The 24156-nt window shown below is 46.5% G+C and overlaps 1 protein-coding gene across 1 annotated transcript in view; it reads right to left on the bottom strand.

Moving 5' to 3' along the window:
• Window positions 1–406: 406 nt before the first annotated feature.
• LOC310781379 (semaphorin-3B-like) overlaps window positions 407–24156 on the bottom strand; it is a gene marked incomplete at both ends in the record, with an annotated part of 101091 nt that continues 77341 nt past the window's right edge. Inside the window, 10 exons of the mRNA XM_083641993.1 lie at window positions 407–910; window positions 1450–1592; window positions 2978–3039; window positions 5588–5745; window positions 6695–6736; window positions 8870–8958; window positions 9362–9491; window positions 11307–11396; window positions 11887–12031; window positions 23438–23507. Of these exons, the coding sequence (XP_083498119.1) occupies window positions 407–910; window positions 1450–1592; window positions 2978–3039; window positions 5588–5745; window positions 6695–6736; window positions 8870–8958; window positions 9362–9491; window positions 11307–11396; window positions 11887–12031; window positions 23438–23507 (1433 nt within the window). The remainder of the gene's footprint in view (window positions 911–1449; window positions 1593–2977; window positions 3040–5587; window positions 5746–6694; window positions 6737–8869; window positions 8959–9361; window positions 9492–11306; window positions 11397–11886; window positions 12032–23437; window positions 23508–24156) is intronic.

The following is a 24156-nucleotide window of genomic DNA, read 5'->3' on the forward strand; positions in this document are numbered from 1 at the left end:
TAATGTTGTCGTGACGTCACGCCGATTCCTCGTATTGTCCCTAACATGGTAGAAACATGACAGAACGGCTTTCAGGTTCAATTCAGGAGGGAAAGCGACGCAGGACGTACGTCATGTGGCCGTGCGTCAGACATATGCTCTGTAGCATGCACAGTACAGTCAACGGGAATATGAATGGAATATTATTATGCAACTCAAGTAAACACCTGAATCAAAATATTGTCTTATTTAAATGAACGTTAATAATCTGATTATCGCAGTCGATGTAAATGTAGTAAATGAAAGTGTGTCTGAGTGCGTGTGTGTCGTTAGTGTAAGTCAACAAAAATGTCTGCGTGCGTGCGTGCTTGCGTGCATGCGTGTGTGTGTGTGTCTCGGTGTGTAAGTCAATGGCGCTGCGATGCCTTCAGGCGCTCCTCGGCGCCCTCTGCTGCGGCTTACTCCGGCTCTTCCTCCCCGCCGCTCTTCCTCCTCCTCCACCTCCTCCTCCTCCTCCTCCTCCTCCTCCTCCTCCTCCTCCTCCTCCTCCTCCTCCTCTCCCTCCTCCGTGCCTGTGCCTCTCCCCCCTCTGAGCCTCCTTCTTGGACTCCGTGCCTCCGTGTCTCGGCGCGCCGCGGGGCGGGCGGTACCCCAGCGCCCGGCAGTGCTGGCCCAGGTCGCCGGGGTGGATGAGGGCCATCACGTCCTGGTACCAGGGCTGGCTGCCGGGCCCCGCGCTGTGGCTGGAGGGCTGGGAGGAGGCCAGCAGACGGTTGGCCGAGGGGCTCCAGACAGACAGGCGCACGGTGACGGCCGTCCAGTGGAAGCCATGCTCCTCCAGCTGGCAGTGGTACACGCCGCCATGAGACAGCTCGGCCCGGCGAATCAGAACGCCCCGCTCGATCACCACCAACTGGTCGCCCGACACCACCTGGGGAGAAAGGGAGGGAGGGAGGGAGGGAGGGAGGGAGAGAGAGAGAGAGAGAGAGGGGGAGAGAGAGAGAGAAGAGAGTGAGGGGGAGAGAGGGGGCGCCACAGAGATAAAGGAAAGGGGGAAAGAGAGAAGGGCAGGGAACAAAGAAAGAGAGAATTGAAAGAAATGAGAAAATATAACCTAATCCTAAATTTAAACAAACTGTTTTAGTTACCCAAGCCTAACCCTAAAATAACCATAACCCTAAGCCTAAAATAACCATAACCCTAACCCCAAAAATGACCCCTAACCATAACTGAAATAGTTTCATCATTTATGACCACAGCACATAATCTGACCACAGCACATAATCTGACCACAGCACATAATCTGCATCTCAGATCAGTTCATTTCATCAAACTCTAGCTTTCATGAAACTCAACTGAGACTCTGTTGGTGTGGCTTTTCCAAGGAAACACATTTGAATTAGCTGTACTTATAAAAAGTCTGAGGTCTAAATTAGGTGCGTGAGTGCGCGAGTGCGTGCGTGTGTGTACCTGGTGCAGTTCAGGGCTGTTCTCTCCAGCCTGTTTGTACCAGGTGACCGCTGCGTGTCTGGACCGTGGCAGACATTCCAGGTAGGTGCTGTTGCCCTCGGCAACCATCATCACCCTCTGCTCCGCCTCCACCTGCAGCCCGGCTGACAGAGGCAGAGACACAGACAGACACACAGACACACAGACAGACACACAGACACACAGACAGACAGAGACACAGACAGAGACACAGACAGACACACAGACAGAGACACAGACAGACACACAGACACACAGACAGACAGACACACAGACAGACACACAGACAGACACACAGACAGAGACACAGAGACACAGACAGAGACACAGACAGACACACAGAGACACAGACAGACAGACACACAGACAGACACACAGAGACACAGACAGAGACACAGACACACAGACAGAGACACAGACAGACACACAGACAGAGACACAGAGAGGGGAGGTTTGGATCATCTGTTTTCTGTTACTCAACTTTATACTAGTTTCATTTATTTTATTTTATTCAAAGCTTTCTCTATCTTCTATCCTTGTCCTCTTATAGACAAAACATTGCTTCTTCCACATTATCTCCATATGTTCTACTGCTGAAAGCCACATTTTGCATACCATGCATACTGTTATTCATTTTCTCATGTATTTTATATTTTAACTTAAGGGTATAGCAAGGGTATAGTATCTACTCTCTCGACTTTTCAGAAACCAAGAAAAACAGCTGCATTTGTTATTTTATTTTATTGAATTGGTCTTGAAAAGGTTTCATAAATCCTGTGGCTGGAAAACGTTCTCAACCCATTTCCCAAAGGACATGACCTATAGGTATATTTAAGGGTATATAAACTGTTAATAGCAAGGGTAGAAACTCCACCTATAATACAGGGATAAAGACAGATGGTTTGTGTGGATGAGGCCATGGAGGCCATGCTTACAGTATGTGGATAAGCTGTGATGAAACAAACATCAAATTTGCTGCCTGTCGCTAAAATATTGTGATACAGCTCAAGTGTCACTTCCCTGCTAAAGGCGACATCACGCTGATGGTATCTGAACTTTTAAAAACAAACCGTACAAAGAGTTGATTATTGCTGCGTTCAAGAGGGCCGTGAATACGAGACCGGAAGTCGTGTACACGACATGCTCGGCATTCAAGTGGTCACGTCGTGAACATGCGCAGTTGACTAGAAGCCACCGAGGCTAACAGTTTAGCTACCACTAGCGAGCGAGCGGCTAACTACGTTAATGCAGGAAATGCAAAGGCATAATGGCAGAGGAAACAAGATGAGAGGGTTGAGAATATCAACATGTTCCTCAGACATATTCTAAAATGACTAGAGTATGAAAAGCTCTATCATGCAGCTAAAATGTCAACACATTTATTTTGCATCAGCGTCCATGGCGTCCGCCATTTTGGATTTATGACGTATTCACGGTAAACACGAGCCCTCTTGAACGCAGCATAAGAGTAACGTGTGTAAGGAGTGTGTTTAGTGAGTTAGCTACTGACCTCCCTGTCTGACACACTGAGTTAGGGGGTCCTCATCCTCTCCTAAATGACGGGCGTTCCTCCTGTATACAGAGAGAGAGAGAGAGAGAGAGAGAGACAGAGAGAGAGACAGAGAGAGAGACAGAGAGCGAGACAGAGAGAGAGAGAGAGCGAGACAGAGAGAGAGTGTGTTCAAAGTTTTAATGCTAACTCTCCACATAGTTACTTTTACAAGTGATCAGTGTGTTTGGAGAGGATCCTGATCAGCTGTCATCATGGCTGTCATTGTTGTTCAGAGAGACACTGGGGAATAAAAGTGGTGCTGTAGGAAAACTGCAGCAGACACAGAAAGACTCGGAAAACGAGCTGGAAGGAGCAGAAAACATCCACACATTTGATCAAAGAAAGAAGTTTGAACTTAAACTGTCATGGGCGTTTAGTGAAGGGGGCGGGGCTAGAGAATAGGGGCTGTAGCTAGGGATAGGAAGATCTGGGTGCGTTCCCATCAGCTAGTAGTTCAGAGAGAAGTGGACTGCACAGGGTATTCAACCATGTTAAGTCATATGGCTGAATACCCGGGAACTACTTGCCGATCGGAACACACCCTTATAGAGACTCGAGATTCAAGGGGTGGGTAGGGGGAGTGGCTAGGGGGATGTGGGTGGTGGGAGGCGCGGGACCAGGAAAGGGGTGGGGCTATGTAAAAGGGGGATAGGAAGGTCTAGTGTCCTCTAGAGAGAGAGTGGCGTCAGCGGAGGACCAAAATGCGAGACTCATTAGCCAATGAACAGCCAGGAATGGGTCTCGCGCTACTTTTGCATGCTAAAATAAAGCTGATGATGTTTGATTCAAGGGGGGGGGGAACCCTTTCAGAGTACAACACAAACTGTCTCTTTTGCTGCAACTCGACAGTGCTGCTTAATCCAGGACCTTACTTCCTGGAACTCTTGAGAGTAAAAAACTGGTCCATTGGAGTGAATGGAGATGTCGGGACTCTTCTACATTATCTACACGGCTCTGGGAAGGTCATATAGAGAGTCGCGGTTTGAGGGGTCGGTAGAGGGAGGGGCTAGGGGTATGTGGGTGGTGGTAAGGGGATGGGAAAGGGCAGGGCTAGGGAAAAGGGTACCCCCAAATCATTGCCTAAAGTGTCATAAGGTTGAATGGCCACCTTGCACCGTGGGCTTCAAGGTCTTTGCACTTTTATGACTGTAGTTACAAGACAAGTGTCAGTGCAGAACGCCTCCATGAGAGGAAGCATGAAGCTACAGTACTGTTGATAAGTATGTGATGTCAAATACAGTACATGTCAGGTAGAGGCTGACAGGAAAACAAGCAAAAAACAACAAATCCCAATAGCTATGAGCAGTCAGGAAGTCAGCCTCCTAAAAAGGGGTGGGGACATTTTTGTGCATCAATCAACCAACCAATGGACTGACAGAGCTAATGGAGCTGCTGGTCACAGCTAAGCAAACAGCGGTCTGTGCAGCAGCGGGCGAACGGGCACTGCACTGTCACTTCTAAATGGGGACATTTTTGTGGGCCAACCGACTGACAGACAGAGCGAGCTGTAGAGCAGCTGGTCGCAGCTAAAAAACCCACTTCAAATCTGATCAGATTCAGCTGAATAAAGCAAGCAGCCAAAACCACCAGTGAGTGAGCAGCCTACTACTGAAGTGGCAGCAGCAGTTCCTCCAAAAAACACTCCAAACCGCCAAACTCCATGCAAGTCAATGGAACCACAACCCAACTTCTCTACCCAAGTCATTAAATCATGGTTATGTCTCAGTTTCGCTTCTTCATATTTTCATTATTTTTTTCTGATTTCCCCCCCCTTTTCTCCCCAATTGTACTTGGCCAATTTCTCTCCACCTGCTGCCCCGGTCGCTGCTCCACCCTCTGCCTGGGGAGAGCCGTAGACAAGCACCATGCTTCCTCCGACACATGCGCAGTTGCCAGCTGCTTCTTTTCACCTGACAGTGGGGAGCTTCACCGGCAGGACGTAGCACATGGGAGGCTCACGCTATTCACACCAGTTCCCTTCTACCCCGAACAGGCGCCCCGCCCGACCAGAGGAGGCGCTAGTGCAGCGACCAGGACACATACCCCTAATCCGGCTTCCCACCCGCAGACACAGCTAACTGTGCCTGTATGGACGCCCGACTAAAAGCCGGAGGTAACACGGGTGCGGGAACCTGCAACCCTTGTGTTGGTAGGCAGGGAATCTACTGCTACACTACCTGAAGGACGCCCTTCAGTTTCACTTCTTCGAACGTGTGTACAATTTTCAAAATAATTGTGTCATTAACAGGATATAATGGATGCAAAACTAGTGATTGACAGCTCGCATGTCCTTATGGACCAATAGCAAAGAGACAACCCAAACTCCACCCTCAGCCTCACTCTGGCTGCTCCAGCTCCAAAAAATGTCAACATGGCGGCGACCATAAACCTGATCTCCAGGCTTCAAAACTGCCCTTCAGAAGCCAATGGGTGATGTCACACTCACTACTCCATCTGTTGTTACAGTCTGTGGGATAAACCCAGTCCGGTCCAGTCCAGTCCAGTCCAGTTCAGTCCAGTCCAGTCCAGTCCAGTCCAGTCCAGTCCAGTCCGTGGTGCGTACTGTACCTGCGAGCGATGGGCATGTAGGGGCTGCAGGCGTGGCCGTCCCAGGTGCAGTAGGGGTCGCGGGCCAGGCAGCACTCTGCACACGCCTGACCGTACAGCTCACACTGGTACAGGCCCAGCTGGGACACGCCCTCCCTGGAGCCCACAAACAACCACTGCTGGAGCGAGAGGAGAGGAGAGGAGAGGAGGAGGAGAGAGGAGAGGAGAGGAGAAGAGAGGAGGAGAGAGGAGAGGAGTGGAGAGGAGAGGAGGAGAAGAGAGGAAGAGGGAGAGGCAGGAGAGAAAGTAAAGGAGAAAGAAGGGAGGTATGGGGAGAGAAAAAGGAGGCCGTAGAGAGAGAGAGAGAGAGCAGCCAATTTGCCATAAAACAGGGGGAGCCACATTCACAGTCAACAGCCAATCCAGAATCCGCCGTGTGTGTGTGTGGTTGTGTGTGTGTGTGTGTGTGTGTGTGGTTGTGTGTGTGTGTGTGTGTGTGTGTGTGGTTGTGTGTTTGTGTGTGTGTGTGTGTGTGTGTGTGTGTGGTTTGTGTGTGCAGGCAACACAGTGGTGCTTGTGCTTTATGTAATCTGTGTGTGTGTGTGTGTCTGGGTGACCGAGCTTCTTTCATTTTGTTTCGTGACCCCAGACAGGTTTATGCGTTAAGTGATGCAAGGTGTATTTCTCCTGCGTGTGTGTGTGTGTGTGTGTGTGTGTGTGTGTGTGTGTGTGTGTGTGTGAGTGTGCGTGTGTGGTGCGTGTGTGTGCATGTGTGTGTGTGCGTGCGTGCGCGTGTGTGTGTGTGTGTGTGTGTGTGTGTGTGTGTGTGTGTGTGTGTGTGAGTGAGAGCGAGTGTGTGTATACACTGTGTGGCATCTCTTCATTATCGCTCTCAGCAAGGGTAACCATAGCAACTGGTGATGAAGCTGTCCTTGGAGATACAAGGAGGAGACAGAAAGATGTGTGTGTGTGGGGGGGGGGGGGGGGGGGGGCGTGTGTGTGTGTGTGTGTGTGTGTGTGTGTGTGTGTGTGTGTGTGTGTGTGTGTATGCGTGCGTGTGTGTTTGTGTGCACACGAGGGAGGTTGAAAGTTGGAAAGTGAGTTTCCCCCCTTCCTCTTGTCTCTTACCTTCTTCTTGGAGAGTGTCATGGCTGTCACTGGTGATTTGTGCTGTGAGGAAGAGAAGAGAGAAAACTGAGATATTGAGTTTGAATTGAGACTGAAACTGTCACTCAATAAGACAGAGTGATAGATAGAGAGACAGGGAGAGAGACAGAGAGGAGAGGAGGAGAGGAGAGGGGGAAGAGAGGGAGAGGAGAGGAGAGGAGAGGGAGAGGAGAAGAGAGGAGAGGAGAGGAGGAGGGGAGAGGAGGAGGAGAGGGAGAGGAGAGGAGGAGGAGAGGAGTGGAGAGGAGGAGAAGAGAGGAGGAGAGGAGAGGAGGAGGAGATAGGTGGAGAGGAGGAGGAGAGAGGAGAGGAGAGGAGAGAGGAGAGGAGAGGAGAGAGGAGAGGAGAGGAGGGGAGAGGAGAGGAGAGAGGAGAGGAGAGGAGAGGAGGGGAGAGGAGGAGGAGAGGGAGAGGAGAGGAGAGGAGGAGAGGAGAGGAGAGGAGAGAGGAGAGGAGAGGAGGGGAGAGGAGGAGGAGAGGGAGAGGAGAGGAGGAGAGGAGTGGAGAGGAGGAGAAGAGAGGAGGAGAGGAGAGGAGGAGAGAGGAGAGGAGAGGAGGAGGAGAGGGAGAGGAGAGGAGAGGAGAGGAGAGGAGGAGAGGAGTGGAGAGGAGGAGAAGAGAGGAGGAGAGGAGAGGAGGAGGAGAGAGGAGAGGAGAGGAGAGGAGAGATCTCTGGGTGTGGCTCGGCTGCGTACCACAACTGGAGAACAAGAATGTCCACAGTGGAATTTTAGAATGTCCTTCACAGCACTTACTGTAAGTACTAGCTGAACAAAGCACAAATCCATTGACATTTTTCAAAAAGGTCAAAGCAAGTTTTTCTTATCCGCCTTTTTTGTCGTTCATAGGAATCTGTATTTTCCAATAATGTTTTTGTGAAAAATGACAAAATGAGTAAACCCATGTGACTAACGACTAAATAGTATGATTAAGAGGCAGAAATAGCTGTAGCTCAAAAACTACAAGAGTTAAATCAAATGTTTGGTACCATCGATTCAAAACCACTTCAATCTCAATATGTACAGTGACCCAGTGTAAAGCTGATATTAAGCATGTCAAATGAATGTTAAACTTTATTTATTTTTATTTTATTGTTAGAAGTGTGTTACAAGCTGCTTACATCTCGTTACGTCCATCAGGTAGGATAGATGACATCACTAGTCAGTATGAATACAGAGTCTGATGTTGCATTTTGAATTTGGGTGTCCAGTGGAATCAAATAGGGTTGAATTGAGGACACTGAACTGTGGTCATAGAAAAAATGCAAACATTTAGACTGAGGGAGCAATGTGGGCCTCATTTAAAGTCCAATATGATATGCCCACATAGGTTACGCCAAAACCACCCCCGAATTGTGTTCTGGCGCAAAGCGAGTGGGTTTCAGGACGAAACAGTCTCGAGCCACTAACGTTATCTTTAGAGCACAATATTCCTGGAATGCAAGTTTAACTAAACAGTTACATGTCCTCTGCATTCTACATCAAATGAAGATATTACGGGTTGTTTTATTTTGTATGTTACATACTTATTGGCCAAGATATGTTACTTTATGGGGGAGGAATTCTGCCAGCTAAAGGAGGGAGTATAGGCGGCCATCTTGCCTGCAGAGTTTTCAAATCAAGTAGAATACAGTTTTGCAAGAAATCTGGGGGGTTTAGTCCTGCTTTAAGTGTATAGATACCAAATATGTAGCAGGTACACGAAGGAAGGGTTAACCAGTGGCATGGCAGCACACAGTGGCAACACGTGTGTGTACACATGTACACACATTTATAGAAATGTTGAAAAGCCAAATTAACTATTTCACAGCCGTTTGCAGTTGTGCGGCCTGTTATTTCGGATATTTACGGTCACCCACTCTACTCTGCCTACTCTGGATATTTAGATAAGATGGCAGCCTTCTTGTGTGGATGGAATAACATTACAGATCTGCTGGAGATTAAAATGTGGATGTGCGAGTCATTCATCTTGAAAATGGCACTTCATATCAAAAAGGTTGCCGACCCCCTGATGTACACACTCACGCACTGTGCTTTGGATAAAAATCGCACAATATCGTGACTCTTTGGTTCCTGACTGCTCTTGCAGGAGGAACCTGCCTCCTCCTGACGTGATCATCTGGACACTCTGCTGTACCTGGAAGACCTGCAGCTGCTCCAGAGTCACCTCCGGGCTCGGACCCTGCTCTCTGGGCAGGTGGATGGACTTCAGCACCAGGCCCGAGTCTGAGAGACGGCATGGGACGTCGAGGTTAGTTAGCCGTATACACACACACGCACACACACACACACACACACGCACACACACGCACACACACACACACACACGCACACGCACACGCACACGCACACACACACACACACACACACACACACACACACACACACACACACCTAGAGACAATTACTGCAGCATCCCTCTCATTTTCCTGTGCCATAATTAAAGATGAACACAGTTTTCCATGTGAACGTGGATTTTTTCCCCACATTCATATTTCACATATTTCCCTCAAAAAGACAGTATGTTGTCAGACCTCAGGGACTGTGCTGAATGAAGGTATCGCCTTCAAAAGCTCTGAAAATTGCTTGCTAAATATGAGAAAATCATCCACCCCCCCAACCCCTGTACCTGTGCCGATGAACAGGACGTCGTAGGTGCCATCCACTGCCTCCACTCTGTCCACCAGTAGTTTGCTGAACTTGTAGTGAACGCCCACTCTGACCAGGAGGGGGCGCTCTCCCAGTGGCATCACGTTTTCCTGAAACAGTGCAAACTTTGAGTGTTTTGAATTTAACAACAGGTGCCCTGCCCTGGTCCCACAGCTGGGCTGGCCTGGGTTTGAATCTGACCTGTGGCATCCCTCTCTCTCCCTACCTGTCCTGTCTACCTACTGTCCTGTCTCATAAAGGCGAAAAATGCTCCAAAAAAGAATCTAACAATCACAAGCTGTAATATATGTAATGTCAAATATATGATCATAGGCTTTTATTTAGGGTTTGACCGATATCTCGGTCTAACAGACAGACAGACAGACAGACAGACAGACAGACAGACAGACAGACAGACAGACAGACAGACACACAGACAGACACACAGACAGACACACAGACAGACAGACAGACAGACAGACACACAGACAGACAGACACACAGACAGACAGACAGACAGACAGACAGACACACAGACAGACAGACAGACAGACAGACAGACAGACACACAGACAGACAGTAGGGCATTCACGACTAGTGAATTTTACTAGTCGACTAGTCGTCGCTAAAGGTAGTCGACTAGTCGTTTTTTGTTTTGTTTTAATCTTTAAGAAAGAACATGAGGTATTTACACCACATACATTGACTATCATATCCCATATCCCATATCCCCCACAAAGAACATCAAAACACATCAAAACAAAACAAGAAAACTGCATAAGATACACAATAATCCAAGAACAAACAAGACTATTGGACAAACAACCAAACAAAAACAATGCATTCAGCTCCTATCCTGATAAGCCTAATGACACTGGGATAAAAAGTTCTTAAAGTCAAACTCTGTATGTGGTTGCCATATTGTGGGGATGTCTAAGAATCTGCCTTTGCTCTTGTAGTAAATGTTATCCAACGTATGGTAGCTTGAGAGTTCATTCCAACAGTGAACTACAGCTGGGGGATTGGATGCTTTCCAATTTAAAGCTATGCATTTCCTAGCTGCCAACAGGGCAAGATCTATGTATTTACTTTGAATGCATTGTTTTTGTTTGGTTGTTTGTCCAATAGTCTTGTTTGTTCTTGGATTATTGTGTATCTTATGCAGTTTTCTTGTTTTGTTTTGTTGTGTTTTGATGTTCTTTGTGGGGGATATGGGATATGGGATATGATAGTCCATGTATGTCATGTAAATACCTCATGTTCTTTCTTAAAGATTAAAAAAAAAAAGAAAAAAAAAATTAAACGACTAGTCGACTACTAAGCACAGTGTCGACTAATGGTTTTACTAGTCGACTAGTCGACTAGTCTGTGAATGCCCTAACAGACAGACCGAGGTAAAAATGTTACTGTAGACAAAGTGCAGCACACACGGTGGTGAAAGGAAGGCAGCAGTAAGAAAGGAAAACATCTTACACACTTTATCACAGAAACACATTTTAAATATAATGAAGTGTCAAGCCTGTCACGCTTTGATCAAGTGTGAGAAGAAGTGACTTCCTTCCTAGGCGCATTTAAAGACGCTGAGTACACAAAATGATGATCGGCGCAAAAGAAGCGTCCTTCAAAACCCCCATCAATCAAACCTTAATGAGCCTTGTGTTTTGCAGCTGCTGCGAAACCGCTTCTAGTCTCAGGTGAATATTTACTTCATGCACTCATATTTTTCAACTTTTCATGGAAAGTTACATCAGCCAGTCTCAATGTTGATGGAGGGTTCTCCCATTTAATACAACATCCCTGCCGGAGAATGAGGCCAGCAACACACAAAGGTTGCAGTCATGTGTTTGCTTTTAGCTCCACTATAAACTAAGCCTTACTTTAAATATAGTATAATAAGATTAGTATATAATGTAATAAAGCGAGACCTGGAGCAGTGGGTGGGTTCTGCTGAAGAAGATGACGTCGTCGGGATACTCTCTGGTCGAGCTGTAGCTGCCATATGTAGTGCTGGGACACTGGAGGAGAGAGAGAGTGTGAGAGAGAGAGACACAGTGTAAGAGAGGGACAGAGAGAGAGAGAGAGAGAGAGAGAGAGAGAATCAATGCTCTGGATTTAATTTACTCACCATATATATATATATATATATATATATATTAGTCACAAAAGGCCAATTCCCCCTGCTGTTCTGGGGAGAGCTTGTAGACTAACACATGCTTCCTCCGATACATGTGCAGCCGCAAGCCGCTTCTTTTCAGCTGACAGCGAGGAGTTTCACCGGCAGGATGTAGCGCATGGGAGGATCACGCTGTTCCCCCAGTTCCCCTCCTTCCCGAACAGGCGCCCCGACCGAACAGAGGAGGCGCTATAGTGCAACGACCAGCACACATCACAGCCCTTTGTGCCTGTATGGACGCCCTAACACAGGGGCTCGAACCTGTCGTGACGACTTATTAAGAAAACAACCCTTCGCTGAATCAGAGAGGCTTTTGAGAATGATCAACTCACAGTTCCTGGTCGCGGGTACGGCACCTTGCCTGTAAACTCCGCCCACTTGTACTGAGGCCCCTCCTTATGCAGGAAGTTCCCTTTGAAGGCCCGAACCACGTCGTCCATCCGGTAGACACACACTGCCGAGCCGTTCAGGATATCACTGAGGAAAGACGGAGAGAGAGAGAGAGAGAGAGAGAGAGAGAGAGAGAGAGAGAGAGAGAGCTGTCAGTCATCTTCAGACACGGATCATCTTTCCGCTCATCGTTCCCAGATCCTGTATACATGTATAGAACATGAGCTGCCATTGATGATTACACAGGATGAGTTACGCTCTTCCTTGAAGAAGTTGATTAAATGAGAAAGATCTGTAATGTAAAGCTATGAGTCACTGTGGGCTTCAGCATCAATCTGCTGAATGTGCACCAGAACCAAAAGATCTAAGCTGGGAGGAATGCCCCATCCATTCTATTTGAGTGAGGATCTTGGTTCAGATGTTTGGCAGATCAAAACGTGTGGGAAAGATTCCAGCGCTGCTCAACGGGCACAATCATAGAAATTTAACAGATAGAAAGGGCATGTTCTGCTGCATGTTCTCCCACCCGCAGACACGGCCAATTGTGCCTGTATGGATGCTAGGGATGCACCGATATGAAAATTTTGGCCGATGCCGATAACCGATATTAACATTGCAACATCGGACCGATACCGATATGTTAAAAAATGGCTAACATCGGCCGATACCGATATGATTGGCGATATATCGTGCATCCCTAATGGATGCCCCCGACCAAGCCGGAGGTAACACGGGGGCTCGAACCTGCGACCCTCGTTTTAGGCAGGGAATCTAACCACTGCACTACCTGGATGCCCGCTCCCTTACATTTCCTAAAAATCACATCAGTTATACAGTTTGCAAAATTTGGGGCCACTTTCTACATCTTCTTGAAAGCAAAGATTTGCAACACATTCTGGATTCATGAACCCTCATTGCTCGTCCTATAGGTGTTTGATAGCACAGTATTATTCTTATGCTATGCTCTACATTTGTATGTCAATCCTCAAGCTGTACTGCTATACTGTTCTAACACTTTGCTTAGAAGGGAATGCACTGGTTTTCTTTTCTTTTTTGACGGATGAGATGTTGGGGGAGTGTGGGGGATGGGAAATGATGATATTGTTTATATTGCTGATATTGTGTACTATTGTATCCTTGATTTATATGCAAAATCTCAATAAACAAATGCTTAAAAAAATAAAAAATAAAATCACATCTGTTATGCCTGAGATATCGCCCATGATGGACAAACAAACAAACAAGCGAACGAAAAGGAGACGAGAAAATAAAAAGCTCTTCCAAATAAGCAATCTAATTCCTCCCCCAATCAGCGCCATTTGGAAATTGACGAAGCGCAGTGGTGAGATGCATCCTTTCCACAAGTTTAATAAAAACACAATCAGCAGTGTCTCGGATATTGCATGTGATGGACAGACAAAAACAAACGAGTGAAAGGACACCACTCCACAGGACCCCACCCCTCTGATTTCATCAAGGGGGACAAAACGCCTGTGTCTGCAGCTCTGAGCGTGCCAGAGGGAAACTTTCCATCCAATAGCAGCGACCTCTCTCTCCATCTGTGTGGTTGGGGACCCCACCCTGGATGCTTCCTCACAGGGACCCCACCCTGGATGATGCCTCGCATTTCTGTCCGTTCCCCACTGAGATTCCAGGACGACTCCCTTCCCCGCCTGCAGCCTAGTGTTTTCATGCTTGCGCTGCGGCTACTGTAGCGGGCCTGGACCTCAGAACATGTGGTGCTGACCGTCAGGGGCTACTGTAGCGGGCCTGGACCTCAGAACATGTGGGGCTACTGTAGCGGGCCTGGACCTCAGAACATGTGGTGCTGACCATCAGGGGCTACTGTAGCGGGCCTGGCACTGAAACACCGGACTATTCTCAGAACTTGTGGTGCTGACCATCAGGGGCAACTGTAGCGGGCCTGGACCTCAGAACATGCTGGACCTCAGAACATGTGGTGCTGACCGTCAGGGGCAACTGTAGTGTGCCTGGACCTGAAACACAGGACTATTCTCAGAACATGTGGTGCTGACCATCAGGGGCAACTAGGGGGCCTGGCCTTGAAACACAGGACTATTCTCGGAACTTGTGGTGCTGACCGTCAGGGAGAGAAACTGGAGAGGAAATGAGAAGTGGCAGTCTGTCGTTGTCTGCCTCCCAGTCTTCTCACTCACTTACTCAGTCTTTCTGGCTTTGCTCATTTTGTTTCCAAGTTTGTGTCGGTTTGAGTTTGTGTGCCAGTCTCTCTGCCTGCCAGTCTGTCTGTCTGCCTGTCTGTCTGTCTGTCTGTCTGTCTGCCTGTCTGTCTGTCTGTCTGCCTGTCTGTCTGTCTGTCTGTCTGTCTGTCTGTCTGCCTGTCTGTCTGTCTGTCTGTCTGTCTGTCTGTCTGCCTGTCTGTCTGTCTGTCTGTCTGTCTGTCTGTCTGTCTGTCTGTCTGTCTGCCTGTCTGTCTGTCTGTCTGCCTGCCTGTCTGTCTGTCTGCCAGTCTGCAAGTATGTCTGTCTGCAAGTCTGTCTGTCTGTCTGTCTGTCTGTCTGTCTGTCTGTCTGCCAGTCTGTCTGTCTGTCTGTCTGTCTGTCTGTCTGCCTGTCTGTCTAGCTCCCTGTCTTTCTGCCTGACTATCTTACTGTTGGCATGTCTTTATGTCTGATGTCTCTTCCACTGTCTCTCCCTCTCTCTGTCACGACTGTTTGTCATTTTGTTTGTAGCGTCTCACTCGCTCTCTCTGGCTTTGAGTTTGAGTGTGCTTTGTCTCCATCTGTCTCTCTGTGTGCGACTCTTTCTGCCTGCCAGTTTAGTTTACTTTACTTTAGAGAGTTTCTTTAAAGGGACAGTGTAGAAAAATACATTCGTTCTTCTCAAATGAGAGCAAAAAGTTGTTTTGCACCAGATTTAGCCACAGGCTAATTTCCATCTGTAGTCCCTGTAGTCTGTCTGTCTCCTGTTGTTATGTCTGCTCTCTCTTTGTGTGCTGGAAGGTGCAACTGATGGTAATCAACATCCAAATCAGCATTCAAATGCTTTGTTGTCGTCGTTGTTGTTGTCGTTGTTGTTGTTGTTGCTGTCCTCTCTGTCTCCATGGTGCAGCCGAGGGCAGGTCATGTATGGATTATGCACACGTCAAGTAACATGAAGAGGTGTCGCTTCGTGTGATGGCCTCTCGTTTCCCAGCTGGGCGGTGCTCGCACCTTCAGGCCAATCACGGTGCTTAAACACGGCAAAGACACTCCACACAATCGGGAGGCGCCAGGCGACGAAACAAACGCACATTCAAACCAGAGCCGTATACCACGAATGTTGTATAAGAAGATCCAGGATCTGTCCCTTGATCTGGTTTGTCTAAACCAGATAAGCTCGATTGTAGTTAACTTGTACCACGAACGTCGATTGCCACTCGTTAAGTGGAACCAGGTTTTTCTAATCAAGCCGAGAGCTCGTGCACATGAAAATGCCCGTGCACTGGAGCTCGTGCCCGCAAAAGAGGCGTGGTTTTTAACAACTGCCAATCACAATGCAATATGGACTGCTCCAACTTCTACAGCGCCAGACACGCCTATTTCCTCATTTATTGAAACCGCAAATAAAAATCTGCGTTGGATATTATTAGTCTGTTCCCGAATGACTGTCTAAAGTTACCACTTTTATCCACACCAGTAATTTCTTTGAAGAGCGGTTTCTGCCTCCACGTAGGCTATCTACAGCAGCTCAATTCACCCTCTCAATAAACTCAATAAAACCGGCATGTCTTTTGTGGAAGCAATGTGTAATCTATCTCAGTCCAAAATCCGTATGTATAGACCATTTAGGCTCAATGAATAATAATGATCTCATGATGTGTTTAGTCGCACTGATTGAATACTTCCTATAGGCTAATCAATAAAAAAATAATGATAATAAAATAAAAAAATGCTTCTGAACTGAATCGACACGGTACGTGCGGGCATAGATTTCATTTATAAACTAGAACGACCGCAACGCGGACTTATGCCTCCGCATTAGTTCATTCTGGAGTCCAAATCGCCATTTGAGGCAAATTGGAAGAGATTCCGTCAAGGCGCTCCTGTGATGTTGCGTTACAGAGCTTGGAAATTGGGTGTGTGAGAGGTCACAGTGAGCTTGAACTTTGACCACCAAAATGTAATCAGTTCATCCTTGAGTCCAAGTCGATGTTTGAGACAAGTTTGATTAAATTCCGTCAAGGCATTCCTGAGATATCGCGTTAACAAGCTTGAAAATGGCGTTTGAGAGCTCACCTTGACCTTTGACCACCAAAATCTAATAAGTTCATCCTTGAGTCCAAGTCGATGTTTGAGACAAGTTTGATTAAATTCCGTCAAGGCATTCCTGAGATATCACGTTAACAAGCTTGAAAATGGCGTTTGAGAGGTCACAGTGACCTTGACCTTTGACTTTTGACCACCAAAATGTAATCAGTTCATCCTTGAGTCTAAGTAGATGTTTGAGGCAAATTTGATGAAATTCCGTCAAGGTATTCATGAGATATCGCGTTAACAAGCTGGAAAATGGCGTTTGAGAGGTCACAGTGACCTTGACCTTTGACCTTTGACCACCAAAATCTAATCAGTTCATCCTTGAGTCCAAGTCGATGTTTGAGACAAGTTTGATTAAATTCCGTCAAGGCAGTCCTGAGATATCGCGTTAACAAGCTTGAAAATGGCGTTCGAGAGGTCACAGTGACCTTGACCTTTGACCTTTGACCACCAAAATCTAATCAGTTCATCCTTGAGTCCAAGTCGATGTTTGAGACAAGTTTGATTAAATTCCGTCAAGGCATTCCTGAGATATCGCGTTAACAAGCTTGAAAATGGCGTTCGAGAGGTCACACTGACCTTGACCTTTGACCTTTGACCACCAAAATGTAATCAGATCATCCTTGAGTGTAAGTCGATGTTTGAGGCAAATTTGATGAAATTCCGTCCAGGCGTTCCTCAGATATCGCGTTAACGAACCTCGTACGGACGGACACCCGTATGGACGGCCGTACGGACGGACAACCCGGATCCATAATGCCTCCGGCCTGGCTATCGCCGGCGGAGGCATAAAAATAGCCTATTTTGTGGTCACATATATAGGCTATTGTCAGCAGAGTCGCATATCTCCATATTTCATATAATGATGCTGGAAATATGAAGTTCAATCACATCATACAGGCCAAAAGCAACACAGTTGCAGCTGCAAAATGCAGTAGTAGATATGAATCATCTTAATATGGGATCGCCTGTGTGCAGGTGATCCCATATTAAATTGCTTAGATGTAGAAGGCTATTCTAGCATGTATGACCATTTCAATTCCAACCCAACGTCAGTCTCAGCTCCGTTGTGCACACGGCACTGTGCGCTTTGGAGACGTTTATGTAACCTTTTATGCCGGTTTAGTGATATTTCTCCACTCACTATTCAGCTGCAATCGATCGGCGGGGTCAAACAATGTATCTAGGCTACTTGAGAGCACACAAATGAATATATAAAAACATATTCCAAAGTGGTAAGTAGGGCTTAATTTAAATGTAGCCTGCAACAAGTCCTGCTTTAGTCCTTGATTAATTCAACAGGAGCCTTTTTTTTTCTTTTTTCTTTTTCTTTTTCATTTGAATGCAATGAATTTTTCATATGGAGAGCTGATTGGTAAGCAGGTGGGTCTTTCATGGGTTTTGATCTTATCCTCTGAACTTAACCTGCTACAAAGCAGGTTAGCCGTAGAGCATAAGTTGCTATGGTGATCTATCTCGATAAGAAGTTAACTAGCATTGTGGTACGGCAAAACTAGGGTTAAACCTGAAGTTACCTCGCTAAGCCAGTAATCTTGCTTTGTGGTACAGGCCCCAGAAGCAGTCGCAGACAGTTTAGTCTGAGCTGTGCAGAGCTGTTCTGCAAAATGTCGATAAAGAAGAAGAAACGACACATTCTTTCCTATTTTCAATCCAATGTGAGTACATTGTTTGTTTCTATGGAGTAGCTCCGTGTTTTTTTCCAAATCTCTCTTGAAAAAGAAATCTTTGATTTATGTGAGAATACTATTATATGCAAGACAATTTTTTTTTTTTTCAAACACAAAGTTATCTTTACCTTCTTAACATACAGTTAAGTTAAGTTATTAGTCCATAATTTATCCCCATGGGGAAATTCATCCTCTGCATTTGACCCATCCTCTACTAGGAACCTTCCTAGAACTATAGGAGCAGTGGGCAGCCGCAGTGCAGCGCCCGGGGACCAACTCCAGTTCTTTTGCCAGTGCCTTGGTCAGGAGCACCGACAGGAGTCTTAACCCTAACATCCGGTACATGTCTTTGATGGTGGGAGGAAACCGGAGCACCCGGAGAAAACCCACACGAACACGGGGAGAACATGCAAACTCCACACAGAAAGGACCTGGGACGGCCCAGGGTTCGAACCCGGGACCTTCTTGCTGTGAGGCAACAGTGCTAACCACTGAGCCACCGTGCTCACCGTTTGCCCATAGACACACACACATTGAATGGCGGTCACAGCCATTGTAAAGGAGAGGCTGGAGTAAAGAGTAAGTGCTATAATGTAGCTGTATTTTCACATGGCTTGATGAACTGGTGTGAACCCTGCAGGATTTCCATAAATCAGCATGCTGGAACTTGGTGTCACTGTGTTGGGAAAATATGACTCCATAGCTCAACCACCAGCCTCTCCCCTGCTACACACACACACACACACACACACGCACGCACGCACACACACACACACAGACACAGACACACACACACACACACACACACACACACACAGAGACACAGACACAGACACACACACACACACACACACACACACACACAGATGGATGCACGCACGCGCACACGCACTCACTCACACACACAGAGACACAGACACAGACACACACACACACACACACACACACACACACACACAGAGACACAGACACAGACACACACACACACACACACACACGCACACACACACACACACACAGATGGATGCACGCACGCGCACACGCACTCACTCACACACACACACACACACACACACACACACACACACACACACAAAGTATCACTCATACAGTTGGCTGCGAGCCAGAAAGCCAGACACAGTATTAAGAGCAGCTCTAAAACAGTGCACAGCTCCACACACTGTGCCGATCACACAGCAGCACAATAGAGAGCATTGATGATGCTAACGGGATGGTGCTACTTCATATGAGCTAACATGGATGGATGTGTCATGAGTCATGACAGATGGCTTTGTGGCCTGCAGCTTGGAGGAGAGACAGAACTGACACAGTCAGTGTCCGGACAAGAAACATTCAATATAATTCAATGACATGATGCTGTATGTATTTTGTTGCCAGATGTGCAGTACCCTCCATGTTTCCTCCAGTGATCCAGATGTGCAGTACCCTCCATGTTTCCTCCAGTGATCCAGATGTGCAGTACCCTCCATGTTTCCTCCAGTGATCCAGATGTGCAGTACCCTCCATGTTTCCTGCAGTGATCCAGATGTGCAGTATCCTCCATGTTTCCTCCAGTGATCCAGATGTGCAGTACCCTCCATGTTTCCTCCAGTGATCCAGATGTGCAGTACCCTCCATGTTTCCTGCAGTGATCCAGATGTGCAGTACCCTCCATGTTTCCTGCAGTGATCCAGATGTGCAGTATCCTCCATGTTTCCTCCAGCGATCCAGATGTACAGTATCCTCCATGTTTCCTCCAGTGATCCAGATGTGCAGTATCCTCCATGTTTCCTCCAGTGATCCAGATGTGCAGTGTCCTCCATGTTTCCTCCAGTGATCCAGATGTGCCGTACCCTCCATGTTTCCTCCAGCGATCCAGATGTGCAGTACCCTCCATGTTTCCTCCAGTGATCCAGATGTGCAGTACCCTCCATGTTTCCTCCAGTGATCCAGATGTGCAGTGTCCTCCATGTTTTCTCCAGTGATCCAGATGTACAGTATCCTCCATGTTTCCTCCAGTGATCCAGATGTGCAGTATCCTCCATGTTTCCTCCAGTGATCCAGATGTGCAGTGTCCTCCATGTTTCCTCCAGTGATCCAGATGTGCCGTACCCTCCATGTTTCCTCCAGCGATCCAGATGTGCAGTACCCTCCATGTTTCCTCCAGTGATCCAGATGTGCAGTACCCTCCATGTTTCCTCCAGTGATCCAGATGTGCAGTGTCCTCCATGTTTTCTCCAGTGATCCAGATGTGCAGTATCCTCCATGTTTCCTCCAGTGATCCAGATGTGCAGTACCCTCCATGTTTCCTGCAGTGATCCAGATGTGCAGTATCCTCCATGTTTCCTCCAGTGATCCAGATGTGCAGTATCCTCCATGTTTCCTCCAGTGATCCAGATGTGCAGTACCCTCCATGTTTCCTCCAGTGATCCAGATGTGCCGTACCCTCCATGTTTCCTCCAGCGATCCAGATGTGCAGTGTCCTCCATGTTTCCTCCAGTGATCCAGATGTGCAGTATCCTCCATGTTTCCTCCAGTGATCCAGATGTGCAGTGTCCTCCATGTTTCCTCCAGTGATCCTGGCTGGTAGCCTGGTTAGAACCATCCTGATAACGTGATCCCACATTCTCTTTGGCTCTACATATCAGTCTGGACTCCAGCCTGTCCACAGCGATTGACAGACAACTCCTTCAGCCAATCAGCATCGCCAAATCCGATCCAAATCCACTCGGAACAACGGCGAAAACGTCTTTTCTGCCGAGAAAATCCACTGGTAGATAGATACTCTTGTTCTTGTTTAATTGTTATTATTGGGTCTATTTCTATGGCTGTGGCGTTACTCTACTAACGTGAACGTTACTGCTCGTTACTTCGGGGAGCCGCCATACTGTTTTGGTCTGCGATGTCTCCTCAGTTTCCCTTATTGCATCCTGCTCCCGCACGCTCAAATTTGTCCACCTTAACAAACATTCCACCATGCGCTCTCATGGAGCTTTCGCGGCTGTCTGCTCACAGCCAAACTTGCTAGTGAAATGGCTTCCGGCTCGCTGAATAGGGCTGCCCTCTAGCCAGGCCAACCAATCAGCCCAAACACATGACACGCCAATAAAATAAACCCTCGTTCATCATCCAAAAATGACAGCTTACGATTGACAATTAAACTAACCAATGACTGCTCATAACCGTAACATGTAACACAAACATGTCACACATGAGGGAGTGTGTGTGTGTGTGTGTCTGTGTGTGCCTGCCTGTCTATGACAGAGCTTCAGGAGAACGCAGGGAACAAAAAAAACATTGTGTTTTTCTTCCCATGTATGAAAAAACACAACAGAGCCCGAAAGATTTATTTGAAGAAGAGAAGCGGTACCGGGCCAAACCCCGACACAGCCTCCGGTCCCGGCAGGCAGGGGTCAGGCAGCTGACCTCCAACTCACATGAGACGCTGGATAACAAATGGCTGCTCTGTACGGTACAGAGGAGGAGGGGGCAGGCGTGACAGCAACCATGCCTTTTTAACACAACACAACACAAACATGGCAGTACACAATGCCACTACACAACACAACACAACACAACACAACACAACACAAACATGGCAGCACACAATGCCACACTACACAACACAACACAACACAACACAACACAACACATGGCAGTACACAATGCCACACTACACAACACAACACAACACAACACATGGCAGTACACAATGCCACACTACACAACACAACACAACACAACACAACACAAACATATGGCAGCACACAATGCCACACTACACAATGAAAACAATAGTGGAGATAATACACACTCAACCACAGTGTTGCACAATGACCCAATAAAACACAATACAGAGCAATACAGTGGCCTACTTGCTCCAAATCTAAAGTCAAAATGAAATGAAAGAATACTTTTCCACCTCGTTAGGTGTATTATAACTTACCCCAACTTATCAATAAGTGGCTCTATATATATATATATATATATATATATATATATATATATATATATATATATATATATATATATATATATATATATATAATTCTTTTTTTAATTATTTAAATTGTATTACTTTTACCTCCTAGGTAACGGTTACTTCATGACCTACTAGCAGTGTTGGGGGTAACTCATTACAAAAGTAACATATTACATGTAATATATTACTTTTCGCAGTAACTCAGTAATATAACAGTACTTATAGGATTTCAGTAATATTATACCAGTTACTTTGTCAAGTAACTCAAGTTACAAGTTGAGTTACATTTTATTAAATCAAAGCACATATTTAAAAAAGATACAATGCATAGTGCATGTTTTTATGCAAATAAAAATGCACTATAGATGACAATAACAAAGGAATAACATTTCGAATTTTGGACAGTTTACACTGACTTCAAGGCGGTTTAAATTATTTTTCGGGATGGTTCCGGGGCGGCGATGTCATTCTGCTGCTGCTGTTGTTTTGGTAAAAGTAATGCAAAAGTAGTGTAATAAGTAACAAGTTACTCTACACAGAAAGTAATATTGTAAAGTAACTTATTACTTTCAAATGAAAGTAACTAGTAATATGTAGTATATTACATTTTGAAAGAACTTGCCCAACACTGCCTACTAGTAGGCATAAAGCTACAGTAGTAAATGTTTGTATGTAAAAATCCACCTGTCATGTCGCCCTAAATCACGTTGGAGCTGCAACAAAGTGTCAGTTCTTTTACAGGAGAAATGTTCTATCAATGTTGTTGCAATTCCTGCTGGTCACCAATAGGAGGCAGAAACGGTTGTAGATTCTTCACGCTCCTTCACTCAATCCCCTCCAGAGTTTCAAAGGGAAAGTCGCCAGCTACCGCCAGGGTTTTTGATCATTTTCAGTAATCTTCCAAGACCCATAGAATATTTTCTTCTATGATTATGTAAACACTGAATATCCCAAAAGAAAGAGGAGAGCCTCTACTTTCATAGGGGGGAAAAAGTTTAATTCTACGTTCATCCGTTGTTTAGTTATCGACACTTGAATGTAGGTCGTTTTCACCGAAAATGTCCATCTGTCCCCAAAAAGCGGAGAAAAATACATTTTTGTAAATGAAAAGTCATGTTCACGGGTCCTGAACCAAATCACATGTCTCTGATGACGGATACTGGCCGGTGTTACATCAAACTATGCACCCCATGATTTGGTTTCTCTTTCCACCCAAACATCCATCTGGTCACAAGTTTGACCGTTTCATGTCCTCTTTAAAGCAGTGGTTCTCCACGGACCCCCATTTGATACGATTTTGTCCCAGGGTCCCATCTGACTTGATTTTTGCTTGTAGATGTTTTATTACAGAAAGTGTATGAAACCCATGATCAAAATAGTCATACATTCTGTCACTGTTTTACTTATGGATGGAATTCAAGTGAAAATAAACTATTCCTCTTTTTTCTGTGGAGACCCTGGAACCCCCTCAAGGACCCCACTTTGAGAACCACTGCCTTAAAATACTCCACACTCTATCCCCATGCTTTGTGTTTTATAGGTGACATACCTGGATGTGGTAAACAGGCCGTAGATCAGAGGGTTCTTCTTGTCTTTCCCATGGAGGATGAAGATGTCCTCTGGATGGAGAGAAGGAAAGAGTTAAGTTCCAGACAGTAATAATCAATCCACAGGAGGAGTTATTGGAGAATGTGGAATCATTGTTGCATGAGTTCGTGTAAATTGTGTTTGTGTATTGTGTTCCTTTGTGTGTGTGTGTGTGTGTGTGTGTGTGTGTGTGTGTGTGTGTGTGTGTGTGCGCACGTGCGTGCATGCGCAAGTACACCTGTGTGATTGCCAGTATGTGTGTGTGCAGAGATGTGTGTGTGTGTGTGTGTGTGTGTGTGTGTGTGTGTGAGTGCAGATATGTGTGTGTGTCTGGGGGAGGTATTTGGCATTCAGCATGTGTATGCCTGTGCATGTGCAAGCAGGCAAGCAAATGTGTGTGTGTGTGTGTGTGTGTGTGTGTGTGTGTGTGTGTGTGTGTGTGTGTGTGTGTGTGTGTGTGTGTGTGTGTGTATGTGTGTGTGTGTGTACCTATCTGCCTATCTGACTGTGTGACTAATAGCGTCGGTGGGCCTGGCAGCATGGCTGACTGGCTCCTTCTAATGAATGTAGCCATTAATAAGCTGGCTCAGCGGGAGAGCCGCGCGCTAAGTCCACCGCCTGCTGTCACACACACACACACACACACACACACACACACACACACACACACACACACACACA

The sequence above is a fragment of the Poromitra crassiceps genome (genome assembly GCF_964638095.1).
Source record: "Poromitra crassiceps genome assembly, chromosome: 8".
Classification (NCBI taxonomy): Eukaryota; Metazoa; Chordata; class Actinopteri; order Beryciformes; family Melamphaidae; genus Poromitra; species Poromitra crassiceps.